The sequence below is a fragment of the Varroa jacobsoni genome, unplaced genomic scaffold, assembly GCF_002532875.2.
Source record: "Varroa jacobsoni isolate VJ856 unplaced genomic scaffold, vjacob_1.0 scaffold_275, whole genome shotgun sequence".
Taxonomy (NCBI): Eukaryota; Metazoa; Arthropoda; class Arachnida; order Mesostigmata; family Varroidae; genus Varroa; species Varroa jacobsoni.
Window position 1 is genome coordinate 279,878 of NW_019213177.1, and position 18,338 is coordinate 298,215.

Below are 18,338 nucleotides of genomic sequence, written 5' to 3' on the forward strand. Positions count from 1 at the left end.
ATGCATATGTTTGCCTGCGTAGTTTCGTCGGGATAGAGCCAAAACGAATGTATTGTCCTGATGAATCTATACACTCTGCAGGGCATGTATTGTCCCTGCAGAATGGGGCACCTTAGTCCAAACTTCTTATTTTCTTCTTCGGTAGTTGTTCCTAAGACTCGATTTAAACTAGAGGAGACACTTGAACGATCCTCTTTAAAATGGGCTACAGAAAAAAATTCCACCGGAATTTCATTACGGGTCGATAGCAGGTCAACGCTCCCAGCAACACGAAGGCTCAAGCGGCTACTAAATACAAAAAAAGCAAAAAGGCATAGAAAGTCGCAAAAAGATAAACCGTTAACTGGCCAGATTGGCAATTGACATTTTGCTTTCCAAAGCCGCCATAGGTTTTTATAGAAAAAATCGAGGTGTATCAAGTTGGCTTTTTGAGCCATTTTAATGAATTTTGAAGTTTTTTAAATCTAAGTCCTATTGAAGATTTGCCTTATAGAAAACATACTCGGATATATTATACGCATGGCTCACTGTCTTTTGCCATAATGGATTTACTATTTTATTCTAAAAAGAACTGGCTTTCTGGTACTCAGAAATAGCGAGTGACCGCATGCCCACCATGATAAACAGCCTAACTACACGTTCTATGTCGTTCCATCAGACGACTGTGCTCCCAATTTAACACAAAGTGTATCTACGCCCAACACGCACCACCATGTGTCCCTTAAGTTTAGTCAGTAAACATGTAATCTACTACGTCATCATGAGGACAAAGGCCTAGCAAAATCCTGTTTCTATTTAACAGGCAACGCGACAAGCCACGGTTGCATTGGAACATGCGTTGAAGGTTCAGGCGCATTCAAAATACACTCCACAATATATCAGCCTGACACAGTATGAGTCACAAACATGCGTTCATCTCCATCGATTTAAGAATACTTAATCGAAAGGTGAATCAGGCGTGCATACAATCATGCAAAGCTAGCATCCAAGAAACATCTAAACGTGCTCTCTTTATGAAATAAGGGCGTTGAGAATAATAAAATAATATTTGAGCAAAATAAATATATGGATTATCTTTAGGATGTTTGATTGATGGCGATGTCACTCGATATCAACTAACCTCACACTGAACAACAGACAGAATACTACATGGTCTAAGGGATTAGTTATTAGTAATGGCTGGAGCGGTTGGTCCACTTGATTGAATTTTGGGAAAATTTCAAAGAGTTGTCCATACAGCTTTACCGTTGTATACACACCACAATAAAGGCTAGCTGGATCATCGTACGGATATAATAACCGCTTAAGCGTACTTTCAAAACATGCCAGACAACCAGCGCCCCTTTTGCAATGGCAACATAAGTGCGTTTAAAAGAACGAAAATTTCGAGACAAATTCAGGCTGGCCATCCTCTGAAAAGCCATCAACCTTTGTTCTTAAAGATCGAAACCCACAACTCGAGCCATTATTCGGAAGTAATTATGGCACAGAGGTGCTACTAGTTACAATGACCTGCAATAGAGTGCATACCACGACAGGGTCCATCTGTCCCTCTATAAACTGCTACGAATCTGTCGATAGGCGTTTTCGTATCTAACATGCACATTGACTCATACATTTAATGCATATAAAAGCATTTTCATATGTTATAGACCATCATCAGCTGTATTTAGTCACTCTCTTTTAAAGGCTTGGAGACAACATTGTGCAAATCAAAACAGCAATACCAATGCGATCACTTAACTAATCACACGTTACTTGCAATCTATTTATACTATGTAATTAAATAGAGGTACCTTACAAAGATTTCGCTCTGCTAACAAGAGAACCTGGTGGTCTGGGTTCAATACCTGGCGTAAACGCGCATCGCTTCGTAGCCAGCTGGGACAGCAGCAGACATGAAACTCGACTAACTTATTAACCAGAACGAACGACGGGGTCGTCTTTGTGGCATTTGCGGCGTTACCCCTAAATAGGAGTATTCTGACCTGATCAGCTAAGGCAAACTATACTTTATATGAGTAGTAAGAGAAGAAATAGAAACGTTTGTCTTGTCAATGATAAGAAATATGTGATCTGAATTGTCGCTAAACCAAATTTTCACCATTAGCATAATCATACTAATTGTAATTGTTGGTAGCAATTGAATGTACGGTTCCAGTTAGAAGACCCAAACGAAGCCGTATCAAACTAATGATATGTACTTTATTTAGAGTTTAACGAAGTAGAGCCTCAGTACCGTTGACGAACCAGTTTCGTCGTGGTTTATTGATACTGGGCTTAGGTTAAACAGGTGTTTCGGTTGATCGCTGTTAACTCGATCATAAGGGACCAGACCGTAAGCCCCATCACCTCATCAACAAGCATCAAACTTAAAAGGTTAATGTTTCGATAGGGGTTCTCCCTAAGGACTTAGTCGGCAGGTCCCGAGGGGGAAACGATGGAGACGTTAACTGTGGGATGTTAAGTTGGTCCTCTACCAACTGCGCGACGCAACTAAGACTAGAATCCCGAGGGAGATTACGCTACAAAAAGGGCTAAAAATACACAAATGCCTATCTGTGTATTTTTATTCCATCAAGGCATATATAGTCACTAGTGAAGAGAAACGTTGATGAAAACAACGTGAAATTAGGACATTGGGGTGCAGGAAGTAGTGATGATTTGAATTTTTAAGTGATCTTGTAACTCATCGCTGCTTGTTCATTAGAGAGATCACCACTCTCATAAAATAAAACTATCCGTTAAATGGCCTTTGACGACTCATGTTTCCTCAGCGCAGAAGCTGCGATATCTGGCTAGTAGAAGCGCGAGATATAAAACATATATATATATATCAATGGCTTCTCTTAAACTTATACTGTGGCATATAACATTGAATAACGATTGTTTGTAGAAGTTGTGATTATTTAGTAATCTTTTTGGTTGTCTTCGAAAAATGTCGTTTGTCCACGGATGGACAGTTTCGTAAATAAATTATCACTGTAAGGATAATATATAGTTATTGGTAAAATCTCAGAAGCAGCTCGTTTTCAGCTGTGGAAACGCTTTATTTTTTTCATACGTTTTGAACGGTAAATCCGGGTTGTAAAAAAGAAGTAACAATGATTTCTTATAAAAGTAAATATACTATCATCACGTGCATCTCTGTTCATGAGAAATAATAATTATGTTTAAATGGAAATACGCTGTAACACAACATGAATTGTTTGTTTTGCTTTAAGAAGGTGTACATCTAGAGTGAGTGATGATCACAAGAAGGAACCAAGAGCTCAAGTATTTTATGTCTCTATTCTCAGCACAAGTGGCAAGAAATGTTTATTTTGCTCAAAATAATAATATATATAGACTCAATTTGATTGTCACCGTAGCTTACTACACTAAAGGCGGCATCTGGCTATGAAAGTAAGTGCACGAATAAGCTGAACGTTCTCAACTTAGTCGAAAAAACATAAATAATTAATTGAGGTTTTGCGTTTGGTACTGGCTCTAAATATTTCCGTAGATGACTAGCTTCGACCGCGGCTAATTTCGAACTTTGACCATCTAAGAACTTTAAATTTGAATAGCAGACTACCACGGGGACACCATACGACCGTGAACTAACGTACATTTTTCAGTTGCCTAAGCAACTGCATAAACGTTGTACTTATTATATATTTGGATATACGATATAGACTAATAAGTATTCGAAGATATATGCAACAATAAGGCACCATGTATGGTAAGATACGATAAAAATGAATAATGTTCTACCTGGGTAAAGTACCCAGTTAACGCTAGCTTCTTTACGCGTTTCTTGATGCATTTATGTACAGGTCTTATAACTGCAAATTTAGTATTTTCAATCTGAACAATGTTTCGGGTTTTACGTGTAGCACAACATTTAGACATTGTTTCAGGCTACTGATTGCCTTTTTCAGCACGCAGCGAAATATTTTTCGGACTTCGAATCTAGACCACTTGGCGTGCCCCTAAGGCTCGATATTGCATTTTGCTTGACTGGAATATGGTTCTAAAAAAGTGAAAAAACATTCTAAAATAACAAATAAGTGCGTCAAACTATGTAAATAGGTAAGAACAAAACTAGAAAATAGAGAAAATATACTCAGTTACAAAATCGAAATTAAGGCGGGTAAACCAGATCTGAAGCTCACCAGTGCCTATTCAGAGCCGAGCTTGGCTAGCTTTATTTATTGTGTCGTCTGCATACGAAAACGGTATTAGCGGAGCCACCTAGCGGTGACAAGAGAAGCCCGGTCTCTCTCTTCGTGTTGAAGAACAGCTGATGACGGCCAAATCGAACGTCTGTTCTGTTTTCATAAACGGGGCGCTCTAACCGCCCAAAAGATGTGGCTTTACATCGAAACCTTAAAAATGGCAAGCTGTGATAATTACAGTGCAAAGTTTTATACCGAATTGTTCACTTGTAACTATATTAAGTAAGAGTGAAATGCAGGTAAGATACTTTTGTAAATTATATGTGCATAAACCACCATCATAATAATGATGATTACAAACGAAATGTTTTACAGCAAACAATGTAAATAGATCACAAAATACAACATAAATATCAACGAAATTTGTATGGAACTCTCAATACAAAACGATTTTTTTTCAGTTCAAGTATTATGACTGACCCAAAGCTCGTTTAATTAAGTTTCGAAGTATAACCCTAAAACGTATTTATCATACTTTAATCAGTAATAGCTAATACAATTTTTCGTCTACTACTCACCGAACGCGTCATTATGCTGTCAGATATTTATAATATATTTGTATTACGCATATGTTATATAATATTTTGCGAAAAGGAACTGTCGGTTTCTGAACGGTAGCTTTATTTGGCCAATGGAAAGAGTTTGCCAGAACGTTTGTAGATACAAGTTGTCTCTATGCTGGGCGCAAATACTCTGCTTATCGTTTCAACTGTTTTTCGCAGTTTGAACTATATTTAAGGTGTTTATATATTTTATTGCACGTTATGAGTTAATAATATAAGTATCCAAAATAACTCTATATATATATTTGTTACGTACTCTATTCCTTGTTATTACTCGTGAGCCGTTTCTTGATGAAAAACATACCATTTTGATCCGTACGGTATTTATTCGTTTGTTATCTTTTTACTTGTTGTTCTTTCAGAAGATGTCGTCATCTTCTGTGGCAGGACCATCACGTCGTGCCAATATTATTCGAGTCGTCCGACAAACGAGCGGATTTGCTCAAGCTTTTAGAAAACTTGTTTCTCGAGCTCTGTGTGTCCAGCTACCTAGTCCTGAGTGGACTGTTGGATACTACAAAAATCCCCTCAATCCAACAGATAAGGTAATCTATATCAGAATAGCAACGTCTGAAACTTTGAAATTAAAATCAGATTCCGAGTGCTTGAGATAATTTCAAATACATGCCTTATATGAGACCTTATATAAAAAGAGACTTCGTGATATGACCTGATATCTGCCTAGCGGAACATTATAGGGTTCCATTTTATTGCACTAATAGCTTTTTGTCTAGGTGCTAGTTTTCAGTTCCTCGGCTATCTGCCCTGAGAAATGCCTAATCATTCGTGAAGACATGAGCTGCATGGAGACTGTTGGCGGTTTTCGAAGGGATCGGGTTACACTCGAAAGAGTAATGTCGTCGTTACATCTCGAACGAGTCCTTCAGGGACTTCATGCTGCCTCGGTAAGGTTAATGTACTTCGATTGAAGAGAGTCTATTATAGATTAATTGTTTATATTATTTTGCTTGGTTTGGAGATCGGGTGGTAACCTATAGTATTTTTTTTTTAACTAAAATTATTACTCACTTAATAACACTGTACTTATTCTTATGATTTGTTCCAATCGATGCTCTATTCAGATTTGCCCGGGTTGGGCAATGTCGTGTCGCCGACGGCTGCCTCCTAACACGTTACTGCGGGGACGATCGTTTCATGCCATCAACTGCTGGGGGTTATTGGATCTAACGATGGCAGATACCACGTTGTGTCCACCTTGTATGAACATATTGGTAGGTGATAACAAACCTCCTACAATTTAGACCAGTTAATCGGTAGAGAAAACATCAACAGTATTAATAGTAAAACTATCTTAGCCATTTTACGTTACGAAGATACGAAACTGTTTCTACGATGGAGGTCTAACTTTGTACCTTTTATCTTACACTAAAAATGGTAACTGACTATAAGCTCACCGATTTCCACAGGAAAGTGTGCGCCCAAATAAATATGCAGGCCTGAGTCATTTCTAGGTGATGTTTTTACATACGAATATTCGTACTTTGCATTTAGAGCGTTGTTTAACTATATATCATCAAGCGTATACTGCAAACAATCGATGAATAATTACCAAAATTATATACGATGACACGTAGACAATCATGAACATCTCCGTCTCACTGTAGCATTGACAATATTTTGTTTGCTCTAATTTATTTTTGAAGATGCAAACTAAACAAGTGGAACGTGTAGAAATCCCATCGAACGTCCTAATTGACCAGAAAAAGACCGTACAACGTTTCCGGACTAGATTACGTGTACATTTGTACCGGGCAAAACAGTTGCTCAAAAAAAAGAAGAGGATAACCTATGGAGAACAGACTAACGAAGTAAAGGTGTCTGAATGCGCTTCAGCTGATATCAACGATGATAATACGGCAGACGTTGAGGAGCTGGTCGAAAAGGTTAAACACCACGACGTAAAGATCGCCTTCGAACACAATGGAACGAGGTTAATAGTGTACATTAAATACGCAGATGGGACTCTATCCATATTGTACTAATTTCACGACCTAAAGCAAAATAAAGGTTTCTCACCAAATGATTACCTCATGCGTAAATAATTTTGAAATGAAGGAACTAATGTAATACATTTCCTGACTAGATAGAACGTACATATGGTTTGGATTATGCTATCATAGTGAAAACGATACTAATCTAAATTTATATTCGGTCCAATGAAACCTCAAAGGGTTTTTTTTTAAAATCCAAATTGAGAATAGTGCTTGCAATTTTCTGTTACTATGAACATACCAAGTCTCAATATTCACATACAGATTTTTTTCGGATTTCATGAAGTCATATCATGAGGCTAACTACTTGTTTTATCAAGGCACGCAATTAGAGCCTCAATAAGCTATTGATTGTGTTCCCTGGTTGTTTCCGTTTACGATGTACTTCGGTATGTAGGTATGCTGTTGTATTGGACAAGTTGTACCAGCTGCCGCCCCCGATCTTCCAGGGAGCGATGCGAATTATGGCAGGACCAGCGGCGAGGTCATCGCAAACGTCAGCAACAAACCCTGTCAGTTGTAACCGATTCGAAGCAGCGCCGCAACAGCCGGCGGTTAATCCTTGCCGAAAGAAGAGGAAGAAATTAGACACAGGTCCTTCATTTCAAGAACAAACAAAGTCGACGATTGTGCAGGTAATCAACGATTATTTTATGATATGCTAATATAGTACAAGCGATGATTTATTATGCTAAAAATAGTTGATTTCTTTACAATTTTAGTACAATTAATTGTTTTCTCGTGTCTCTGATCTAAAATTACCGAGGCATGTATGAACTTCATTTCAATCATTAGCTATTCTACAGTTTAAGACCTAGTTTGATATTCGGCAGATTCCAGTTGTTTCTTTCTTTATTATTGAGACATAGCTGCAACGGTGGCTCAGTTAACAAGGAGACACAATATGGATATTAAGTTACGGGCGTCGCCAGTTAGAATTCGCCAATCTGCACGTACGCAGAACATAATTTTCGATAAGAGATTTTAAAGTACAAATCAATCTCTGTATATATTTATCTAAATCGACGCTTTCCAGCAAAACAGTAAGAAAAGCAATCCACAAAAATAGATTTCACAGGAGGTTGCACTTTAATTGGGGTCGTAAAGAGCTACTCTCTGATTAAGTTCTTTGCAATTTTTTAAATTTTTGTTTTGTTTTGAGATGTACGGTACTATCTAAGCAAACCCTATTCATACAACTCACAAGAGAAAATGCCGCAAAGGCATTTTGAAAGGATTGCGTAACTCATCAAACATCATGTAGGTACACTATATTAAGTTGATCACCGTATTTAATTAGTTTATGTCCTGTTGATTTTTAGTCGTCTACTGCTGAAAGCAGTTGTAACTTTGCAAAGTCATCAACCACAGCAGCAACGGACGGCCAAAATGAACAGCGGAACTTGAATCTTTCTAGCACAACTTATGGAACCTCTTTTCAGCCAACAGATAGACGGAACCTATTGTGCCGGGACATTCGTATCGACTTCAGCGAACAAGCCGATCAGACAAATTTCCTCGATGGCCATACTGTGGTACTCCAAATTGAGCAGGTACTCAACGATAATTGGTTAGAAACACGGAAGATCTGCGTAAATGGTGCTCCAACTGGTGCCCTATCGATGTTTCGAGAAAGCGGAGCACCTTTGCCTCGTCACCTTCAAGATGCCATACAGCAGTTATTTACGAATACAAGTAGCTCATCGCCCATCCAGCCACAAAATCTCCAGGAAACTCTTTCTTTACCGTCGACAACAATGGCAGCAAGAGCGACAACATTAGTAACATATGATGATCGTGACATGCATCGCGCGAATGAACCTTCCGTTTCTGTCGACGTTACAGAGCTAAACACAACAATGGAAGCTGATTATGGCGATCGGCGGTTTGACGTAGCAGCTGCGAGAGCTGAACAAGCAGCACAGGCTGATGAAGACAGTGGAAGCTCAACTTCAGCGCAGGCTCAGGTCGTCGTCGATCTTGACGAAGGCCTACCAAGTGAACATGCAGGCCTTCCACTTGAAGCTATGCAACTTCAAATTGACACTGATGAACAGTTGTAATTGCTTGTGTTGGAGGAGAAAGGATAAGGAAAGGAGGAGAAAGGAGGAAAGTGTAGGGACACTTTCCTATACCAATATTGTTGCTGTGTATTTGCTTCAACTGTATCTATAAAGAGTGCATATATCCTGTCTATAATAGTGCATAAATCTGTTCCAGTGAGCAATCGCTGAACCTTTAATATAGATCAACACATTGGAGGAGTAGCATAATTACGAATTAAATGTTCCATATCCGTAATCATAACTCCGCCATTGTTACATCTTTGTTTATCGAAGTTTCCTAAAGTGGGCTTATCCTTTATATGTTAACCAAGAGAAATAGTGCAAGTAGGCACTTCGTCAAGATAAAGTTAAGGCTTTCAAACTTGATTGTTGTTGTGGAATGCTAACCAGTAGTAGTTGAAGCAAAAGTTAACGGAGTAAGACTGCATCAGTTGTGGGGCTTCATTAAGTTTAAAATCATTACAGCAGGTCAGTACTGACTGGCATTTGGCAAACATTTTCAGTTACAATGGCGCCCTTCATTCAGAGAAAGTAATAAAACGCAGGCTTTTTCTTAAGACCGGCAGTTATTTATCGGTTACAACCTCGACTCGCTGTGTTCTCTGTAGAAAGATCTACTATATAATTTTCTTATACTTTATTAACATTACCGATTACCAGAATTACCCCAAGGATTACCGTTTTTTTTCGAACCTAAGGTGAAACCAAACTTGATAAATTCAGTTTTGAAATTTTAAAATAGCTAAGTGCATAACTTTTAAAGATGGCTCAATTCGCGTTCTTCGGTGACAAGTTAAAAATGTACTGGAAGCCCGTTGTGTATGTATGCGATGCATATTTTTGGTGTACCTATGAATCTTTCTGTGAAATCATGTTAGTAAATAAGAAGGTCAATTTGTTAGTTTAAAGCGTACTATTCATGAACATCCTAACAAGGGCATCTTATAAGAGATTAGTGTACAAAATGATTCGAAACTACTAAGAGCGCTGCCCACAGGTATTCGTAACTATTTACATCGTTTGTTCTGCATATGCTTAAGATATTGCGTGCCGATACATTTATTATGCCATTATCTAGGCAACAACTAGTCGTATTCAAATGTGTTATGTATCTTTAGACTTCAATATATTTGTCTGCTAAGTAAGCATGTATGTATATAGATAAAAATAAAGGATATATATATATAAAAAGGGAAAATAATTCCCATTCAGAAAATCAAGATTATTTCTTAATCACTGATTGTTTATGTCATCATGCCAGTGATTAACAAGCATATATTTTCTATTATTAATACTTTCCTTGTGAACTTTGGAGATCTAATCCTCTTCATGTGTGATGAATTACTAATTATATATGTGGTGTGTGTGCCACACCAGTTGTATTCATTCAACCCTAGTGGTCCCTAAAACTAGTGTTTAATAGTAGATTTGATTTGTTAGTACTGCGTTGGAAGAACAAATTAAAGCCTTCACTGTTTCTTTGATACTATAAGGGTATGTATCTATCGCATAGCAAAAGTTAGAGATTTCTCTATGTTTCGAGCGTTAGCTCTGGTGTTGCTGTTGCAGCATTTCATCAGACGGCTGCCTCCTAGCACTGGACGAAGCCTGTCTATCTATGCCCAGGTTCGAACCTAGATCACCCCATGTCCCTAATATTCGAGCGATGTCAGAGCGCTTCAAATGCTTGGTGAGACATGGTTGTCTTAATCAGGCTTCTGCTAAACTGTGACTAAACCTGTCACAGAATCGAAAAGTCAGTTAGTTACATTATTAAAAATGCACGTGTTCTCCTTGTAAGTATTATACTGCGCCGAGCACAGATTTAGTCCTATACATCATAAACTAGCACGCTTTTAAAGAATGTCAGATTGAATCGAATACGCGTTATACTTCTACATACACGTCGGCTCTACTGCCTTCTATTATAAAGAAACACTGTAATAATCTCGTCCCTACTTAATAAGGTATGTTCGCATTGGACTACTCAAGAGAAGTGTCACTGGGCGCTTGATTACCTCCCTTTGAGTGATAAGTATAAGCAGTGAGACATAAGGGTAGCTCGCTATCAGAGAATTCTTCTGTCTAAAAATACTTAGCTTTTATATTTGGGCCGTCAGAGTAACAGCGGTCCGTAGGATTATTTAGAAATGGGAACTGTGTAGCGCGCTGATGTCTGCCATCAGCTGCTATTAAGCTTGCTAACAATTTTTTGTTGTTGTTTGAACATGTGTACGATGTTTCATTAACATATCCTTTTTTACCTTCTCGTTATAAATCAGGCGGAAAACTTTCTAAACTCTATCTTGCATTTACGGCAGGTGATTATGTGAATAGCACAAGTTAAAATTACGGTAGCGTTTCGAACGATTTCTGCTTTCTACATAGGGGACAATTTGTCTTAGACTAGTTATCTATAGCTCGCTTCATCAGATTTTTCATCTGGGGGTGCTCTGTCAAAAAATCTCGATAGTATGTTTTTTTTTCTACACACTTGTTATGATACGTTATCTTTGCATATCAAACGAAACATCATGTTCAGCATCCTGCTCCGGCAAACTATGAATAGGGTACTGCACGATCCTAGTTTTTAATAAAGCTAAAGCACTTTTAGCAAATTATAGCAAGTCGTTAAATCGATTATATATCATCTACATAAAAAATCCTAATAACAATAATATTAACTATTATTATTAGTAAGTTCTAAGCGCCGCGAAGTTTGTCATGCTTAGATCACTACTTCGAAAGAGCTGACATCCACGGATCAGTAACGTGCACGCCTAACTGAGAGTGATTGCGGTGATTTTATTCGAAAAAAAGATCATTTGCTCTTCTCTCCGATTGAGAGAGGGCAGCCTGTCGATTCGTACTCCAGCTGATTCAGCTGTAGCCGCTGGCTACTGCGCGATATAGTATTGTCTCTGCTGGTCGTTACGGGATCGGTGTGTTTTGCTTCTTCTGTCGGCAAACCCTTGAGCTGTATCATAAAAGCATAGGTGCACAATGGAATGGGCGCAAGTACAATAAAACCACTTAGAGTTTGCTGCATTGGTGATTTATGAAGCCGAGATCGAATTGCAGGCATGTGATGATAGCCATTGTGTTAGGAAGGTAGTGCGCGATAGGCAGGCAGATAACTTGGATTTTTGGATCTCGTCGTGATAATTTCCCGCCGGAGTGATTGTTTAACCCATAGTGATCCCCTTGAATTATTGCCCTTGGAAGTAGATAAATAGCTGACTAATAGGCCTTTGTGACTGGAGTAGAGCTGAGTTAAATGATTGTTATGAAGCTAATTTTTGACAAAACTCTACAGTACGGGATTTTGCAACTAGTGTCTGTACAATAGTATCAGTATTATTATTATGATTATCATTACTATATAATGTTGTGTGTTAGGTTATTCACACATCAGTCCTAGCTACTTTTCTCACTTGCTATTGGAATTGGCTAAAAGACGTCACAATGATCTCCAGTTTAGATCCAATTTTGCAAACATTGCTGGGTACGTTGATTACCTGGGGTCTAACAGCAGCAGGTGCGGCCTGTGTGTTCGTCCTGAATTCAAACCAGGTAAGTGGCCTACACGAAAAAATCATGTTCATTATTAATTGATCAAAGCAGCTATACAATGGGCAAGGCAATATTTCCTTGCGTGGGTAAAGCAAAACACAAAAAATATCGCGCAAATTATAAAAACGGTTGTAAGCATTACTCGGTGCTTTTTGTTTTCGCCTAGTATAATCCCTGCAGTAGATTTTGGCCTATAACTTGCATCGTTAGCAATATACAATCGCTGAGCTGATAAAAACGGCAGATAATATTTCCCTGTATTGTAAAGTTTGGTCAAACAGGTTTTTACTTAAACGTTATTTACGCGTAAGTTTTTACGACTGAATCTATATATATATGTAAGCTCGTTTTAATGATTCGCAAGCTTGCCTCTATGTGGATTTAATTTTTCTTGGATCATTTTCTGAGTGTTTTTCATTTCTTCTGAATTTGCTCGCAAACGTTGTCAACGTCTATTCCACTTCATTGGATGCTTCGGAGAAAAAAACGCATTACAAAATTGAAAGCTATTTGTTGGCCACAAAAAATGTATTTTGTTCGGCGCACCTCGTTACGCTACCGTTTGCGTACATGGGCCTCACCGTAATTGTTTTCTATGGCGGAAATTTTCTTGGGAGCTGTGACATTTCGTTCTACTTCGATCAGCAGTCAAAGCAACCAATTGGTAATTATGTATTCTCTGCAGGCACCATCGAGTCACCGATCTGAATAGGGCTTTAGTGACGGAATCTAGGCAAGTTTATCGCACGAAAAAGATATTTTTAAGCCGAATAATGTGTTGCTGCTCGCTTTTAATGCTTATACATTGGTAAAAGTCGCAACGCTTTTATTAATGGCCACCGCGAACATAGACAAAACAAAGTTCTTATTGTTAAATTGGATTTCAGAATTGCACCTAGAGGAGGATGGAATTTGACGTTTTTGCATGGTGTTAATAAATGCTTTAAATCAAATGATTTATATAATATAAACCTGCTTTCATTCATGTGTCAATAAATGGTAACGGTGTCGGATTGGAAGGCTTTTATATATATATATATGTCACAATTGGTAAACGCAGCAATGCACTATTTTGACTGTTCAAAAAGGAAATCTTAAGGTGTGCGCAAAAATGACCGTGAAATTCATTATATGAAGTTCTGCCGTCTAACCCGTAAGTAGTTTAAATGACCATAATTTGATATTAATACATACACCCAAGTATGAAAAATGCTTGATTAGACATGTTGATGTGTACTTTGACAACGTTCCAATATTATATAATGTTTGGGGTGACTGACGCCCATTGTATTGGTTAAGCACTACGCTTAGTTCAGCAGTTTGACATAACCAATCAAATGCAGGTAAATTAAGGATACTGGGATACGCTAGAGTAGCACGCGCATGACTCGTATCCCTTTGAAGCTCGGCTTTTTTGCACTTTCCTTCTGCGGTGAGTAAGACGTTTCACCGAAAATCGACAAAGGTGCTATTGTCAGCCTACTGCTTTCAGTACAGGTAGCACTCAAATCAGCTAATGATGTATTCAGCTATTGTTCAGCCGAGAAAGCTACTAATACAATTTTGTTGCCAGAGATCCAATTCAAGTTAATCAGAATGAATCTGTACACTGCAAAGTTTCATAAAGGCAAAAAAAAATCAGATTTTTTACAGTTGATTATTTTAGATAGTTAGGTATCGCCAGACTGGCTGTTCTCACGGGTCGGCCGTATCAAGTCATAACGATCTCATCTTTCCGACATCAACTATATGATATTATGAAGTAATTTTAGATCTATGTTGCTTATGGCATAGTTCTTCTTCCGTTGTGTTCGGCATCGTTCAAGTAAGCGCATGCGTCCAACGCTAGCTAAGCTTCACAGGAACGTAATCAACGTATAAAAATCCAGATTCTTATACGACATGAAAACGCAGCGCCAGTTTGCAAAATGCATCTTTTCTGTTATGAACGAGCGTGTCATGATGATTATTTATAGACCGTCCCCGTGACTTTCTGCAAGTCTTTATTGGAAAAATTAACTTAGAAGACATATCTAGAATCAAGAAAACTTCAGTTTCTATTTTGGGTATCACATTGACATATTTTAACTAGTGTTATGATTGCATTTTTTAGCCTATTTAAGTCATATGTAGAAAGCGATGTTAACAAGTTTTCGATGATTTTCCGTGACATAGTAAATAAACAAGTTAATTTATTTTATTAAAAAAAAAAAAACGAATTATGCGTGTTAAAATATTTATGGGTAGCCGGGTAACAACGCTTATACATACTTATATGTTTATTGTAGCGTAAAAAGGTGCTCAAAATGATATTTTTCATCATTTTCGTTTATTGCTGTCCATTTTTTGTGACCCATTCGTTTAGGCCATGTCGTTCGTTATAATATTGTCATTGGATAACTCGAACTCCGTAATATTGCGATTGTTACTGTTTCAACGTTTATATTACTTATTACTTTTTGAAAATTTACAACTGTTCACAAAGTATACGTTTCATTTTTATTGAAGTCAATCTTTCCAATCGTACATTGAGTTTACCCAATTTTATAGGTAAGGAGAAATTAATGAAAAGAGCATTTGAATACTGTTCCAATTCACCTTATACAGAATGGACTTAGTTGGATCATTTATGGTGTCGAGTCCGTACGACCAGAAAAGCAAGGTAGGCTTATAACGTGTCGTTACAGCTATGAACAAATACGCATTCATCTTTGAAGCAGGTTTACGGTTGGGACAGTGTTAGGGCTTCACCTGATCAGACCTTTTCTTAAACTGAAAATCAGGGATATCCCATTTGGAATTTAGGCAAATACTGTAGATAATTAATAAATCGTCTTAATAAATTACATTTTGCAAAGTGATTTACGACTCGTTTGTCTGGGATCCATCTCGTTTACATTAGTTTATAAACGTTTGATCGATTCAACTGAAACATGTTATTGAAAAAGCTGTTTCCATGAGATCCTTATAGTAGATTCAATTCGGCCGTTATGATTTAGATTTACCCATGATATATTCGTCTTAATTCAGATATACGGGCTCAAAACGACAACACTACAATAGTATAATCGACTGAAACCAATCATGTAAGCTGAATACGTCAACACGTCTCCGATACGACGTAATATAGAACTGTTCTTAACTTAGTCAGATACTATGTAGATAAACGTGTTTTGACGTTATAATGTATATCCTCCTAGGCATTAATTCATGCTTGCGGTAGCTAAATTTTTTAAGTAAATTGTTTCGCAGTCATTTTTAACATCTTTGATGGAATAAAAAAATTTACAATTGCTTTTTCCTGTGCTTTTTTTATTACAGAGAAAAATTCTCGACGGGAGTTTGGGGTTTGCAGCAGGGGTATGTAACCGTCTCTGACAATGTTCGATACTTCCTTAGCATTCCTTGACTAGCATAAGGACATATTTTATACTCTGCTCATCCCTGTAATGACGAACGCCCGCATAAATAGGGCTATAAGTACTTTCTACCACTGAGTCATTTGCCAACAATGTACTTAGATATCATTGGCGAAAGTTGTTTCTATTCCATCGTTATTTTTATAAAATAGCGCAACAACACAATCTTTAATCTGCGAATTTGTACAGCGCTGTTCTTTTCTGAGCTAAACCGGTAGTGTGGATGCCGTAAGCTACTACCTGGACGTTTACTCAAGTAATGCAATTCAACAGCTAACTTTATGATCGGCTTGCTTCTTGCTGGTACCAGTAGACTGGTCCACGACAGTAAATTAACTTACTTTTGCTTAGTCGCAATAAATAACTGTTCCTTCAACATAATAATTTTAGTAAGTTCCGCTTTTTCTAATATGCGGGTTGTTCAGAGATTGCATCTTTTTGCCAGGACTATTCATTGTATTTATAATGGACGTGTTGGTTAGTTTCAAAAAATTAAAGGACATATTATGGAGACCTATTAGAAAAGCACTTCTGCAGTAATCTGACATCGGTGACAATATTCGCTGTTGGTCTCATTGTCCGTAACTTGTAACTTGTTCGTTACAGGTGATGCTAGCCGCATCGTTTTGGTCGCTATTAAAGCCAAGTCTTGAAATCGCCTCAGAGTCGTTCGGAGCACTCTCGTTCATTCCCGTCACGGTGGGGTTCATTGCCGGTGGACTATTTGTCTACCTCGTTGATATCCTAGTGTCTGAGAAGGTATATGCCACAATAGGATAATTGTAGGGTTGAACTGCATAATATATAGTATGTTAAATACGATACATCAAGATGACAATTATTAACGAATTGATAGCATATTTCATCAAAATATGCTTCACTATTATCGTCTGAACCCATTGCTGGTGGTATTGTAAAAGCCCTCCTATATAGTATGCATGCATTTAATGTATCCATTTCATCCTGATGAAAAATGCTTCTGTAAAACGTGCAAAGTAGGACGAGAAAAAGGTTCATTTAAATAATCCTGCCTGCACGATTATTGAGTTAAACGAATTCGCATACCGTGTCATTGCCATTTAGACTTTCGAGGCTTAACAATTGTTGGCGATCACCTTTACTATTGAAACCTACAATTTTGGACAGGGTACTGTGGGAATTCTGCTAGCTGATAAAGCAGTCAGTGACTCGAAAAAGGACGATGATTTGTTGCAATATAGAAATTACCACGACGGCTCAAATGATTCAGTCAGATTGGGCAAGAACGCGCGTGACCTCCGATGGAAAAGGGTTTTACTTTTAATCATAGCTATCACGGTGCACAATATACCGGAGGGACTTGCGGTCGGTGTTGGCTTTGGGGCCACGGCCACAACTCAGGTACTTTTATTTCTTTCTTTGCTTTTTCCTAGCATTGGTTAAAGTAAATTTGATAACAGACTGTATTTCGAAATTTAGAATTAGCGCGGGTTGATTTCGTTATAAGTTGACGTCGTGGCTTAAAAAACCTCGTGAGAATAGAGATCTAATATAATCCAACACTTTATTAACTGAGTTATATTATTTTAGATGCAAGTTACTTACTGTTCTGTCAAAATGTCAAATCAAATACTGAAAGATGTACGATAAACTGTAATTTGTATATGGAAGCCACATGAGGTCTAAGATCTCAGGATAGCTGTTGTATGCATTTTCTGTTTAATGCGCTTTATGCCCGCGTAAGTAGAAATGTTCACTACCATTAGGTACGGCATTTTATGGTATGGTATGGTAGTTTGGTTCGCGTAATCTTAAGTATGGAGGCCATCTCTCACGAATTATCGTCAGCCAAGGTGGATAAGATTATGAGAGTTCGGTTCATATTATCGGTACCACTTTACCAATTCAGGCAATAAGTTTCTCATCAGCAGCCAATCTGGTCTTAGGAATTGGTGTTCAGAATTTCCCGGAGGGGCTAGCAGTTAGTCTGCCACTTCGAGCTGCTGGCTTTTCGAAATCAAAAGCATTCTGGTAAGCATAGTTTGTTTACCAAGAAGGCATGTATTTCCGTAAGCTAAATCGTTTCTATCTAACTAAATAAATCGTGAAAGTTTAATCCAGCTCAAACTAACGGAACTCCCATTTATATGATATTTATCACACTGTTCTAAATGCAATTACTGATACCCTGATACTCGACATAGCTCTTACAACTCCGTTAACAGATATAGTAAAGGCTTCACTGGCCCAAGGTATCTGACTGTCCTATGATAGTCTCTTTTGTACATTTCACTCATTGGTATTGGCAACAGGTATGGTCAGCTGAGTGGAAGCGTTGAACCGTTATTTGGAATCCTCGGCTGTCTGCTTATCTCCTATGCCCAGCCCATGTTACCGTACAGCCTGGCTTTTGCAGCTGGCGCAATGGTGTTCGTGGTCCTTGATGACATTGTGCCAGAGTCTCAAGCTTGGTATGTAGATGTCGTTTAGTACATGCATTTCGTAG

At 38.0% G+C, this 18,338-nt stretch overlaps 2 protein-coding genes and 1 long non-coding RNA gene across 10 annotated transcripts in view; 2 read left to right on the forward strand and 1 right to left on the reverse strand.

Moving 5' to 3' along the window:
* Positions 1-4,296: 4,296 nt before the first annotated feature.
* LOC111258911 (uncharacterized) lies at positions 4,297-9,450 on the forward strand. Of its 3 annotated transcripts, none has more exons than XM_022830487.2 (7): positions 4,297-4,459; positions 5,146-5,328; positions 5,518-5,688; positions 5,866-6,015; positions 6,448-6,734; positions 7,193-7,430; positions 8,118-9,450. In XM_022830487.2, the coding sequence occupies exons 1-7, from the start codon at positions 4,454-4,456 to the stop codon at positions 8,856-8,858; spliced, it is 1,776 nt and encodes a 591-aa protein (XP_022686222.1). In that variant the 5' UTR covers positions 4,297-4,453; the 3' UTR covers positions 8,859-9,450. The 3 variants fall into 3 exon arrangements, with proteins under 3 accessions (XP_022686222.1, XP_022686223.1, XP_022686225.1); XM_022830488.2 differs by having other exon boundaries at positions 5,149-5,328; XM_022830490.2 differs by having other exon boundaries at positions 4,298-4,459; positions 8,238-9,450.
* The window catches only part of LOC111258916 (uncharacterized), a 19,357-nt gene continuing 8,260 nt past the window's right edge, over positions 7,242-18,338 (reverse strand). The window contains exon 3 of the long non-coding RNA XR_002679286.2: positions 7,242-7,356. This is a non-coding gene — a long non-coding RNA (uncharacterized LOC111258916). The remainder of the gene's footprint in view (positions 7,357-18,338) is intronic.
* The window catches only part of Zip48C (Zinc/iron regulated transporter-related protein 48C), a 10,196-nt gene continuing 3,623 nt past the window's right edge, over positions 11,766-18,338 (forward strand). The window contains exons 1-8 of one of the 6 annotated variants that reach the window (XM_022830496.2): positions 11,768-11,942; positions 12,343-12,434; positions 12,843-13,098; positions 15,756-15,794; positions 16,460-16,612; positions 17,000-17,233; positions 17,742-17,863; positions 18,145-18,303. In XM_022830496.2, coding sequence (XP_022686231.1) covers positions 13,030-13,098; positions 15,756-15,794; positions 16,460-16,612; positions 17,000-17,233; positions 17,742-17,863; positions 18,145-18,303 — 776 coding nt within the window. In that variant the 5' untranslated portion in view covers positions 11,768-11,942; positions 12,343-12,434; positions 12,843-13,029. Of the gene's footprint in view, positions 11,973-12,260; positions 12,435-12,842; positions 13,099-14,984; positions 15,097-15,755; positions 15,795-16,459; positions 16,613-16,999; positions 17,234-17,741; positions 17,864-18,144; positions 18,304-18,338 lie in introns of all 6 variants that reach the window. The other 5 variants (XM_022830498.2, XM_086967638.1, XM_022830493.2 and 2 more) reach the window with 5 other exon arrangements.

Bases quoted from the DNA above. Each gene is read 5' to 3' on its own strand.
- LOC111258911 (XM_022830487.2), top strand. The intron at 5,329-5,517 runs GTAATCTATATC...CTTTTTGTCTAG, and splicing joins CCCTCAATCCAACAGATAAG to GTGCTAGTTTTCAGTTCCTC. The intron at 7,431-8,117 runs GTAATCAACGAT...GTTGATTTTTAG, and splicing joins CAAAGTCGACGATTGTGCAG to TCGTCTACTGCTGAAAGCAG.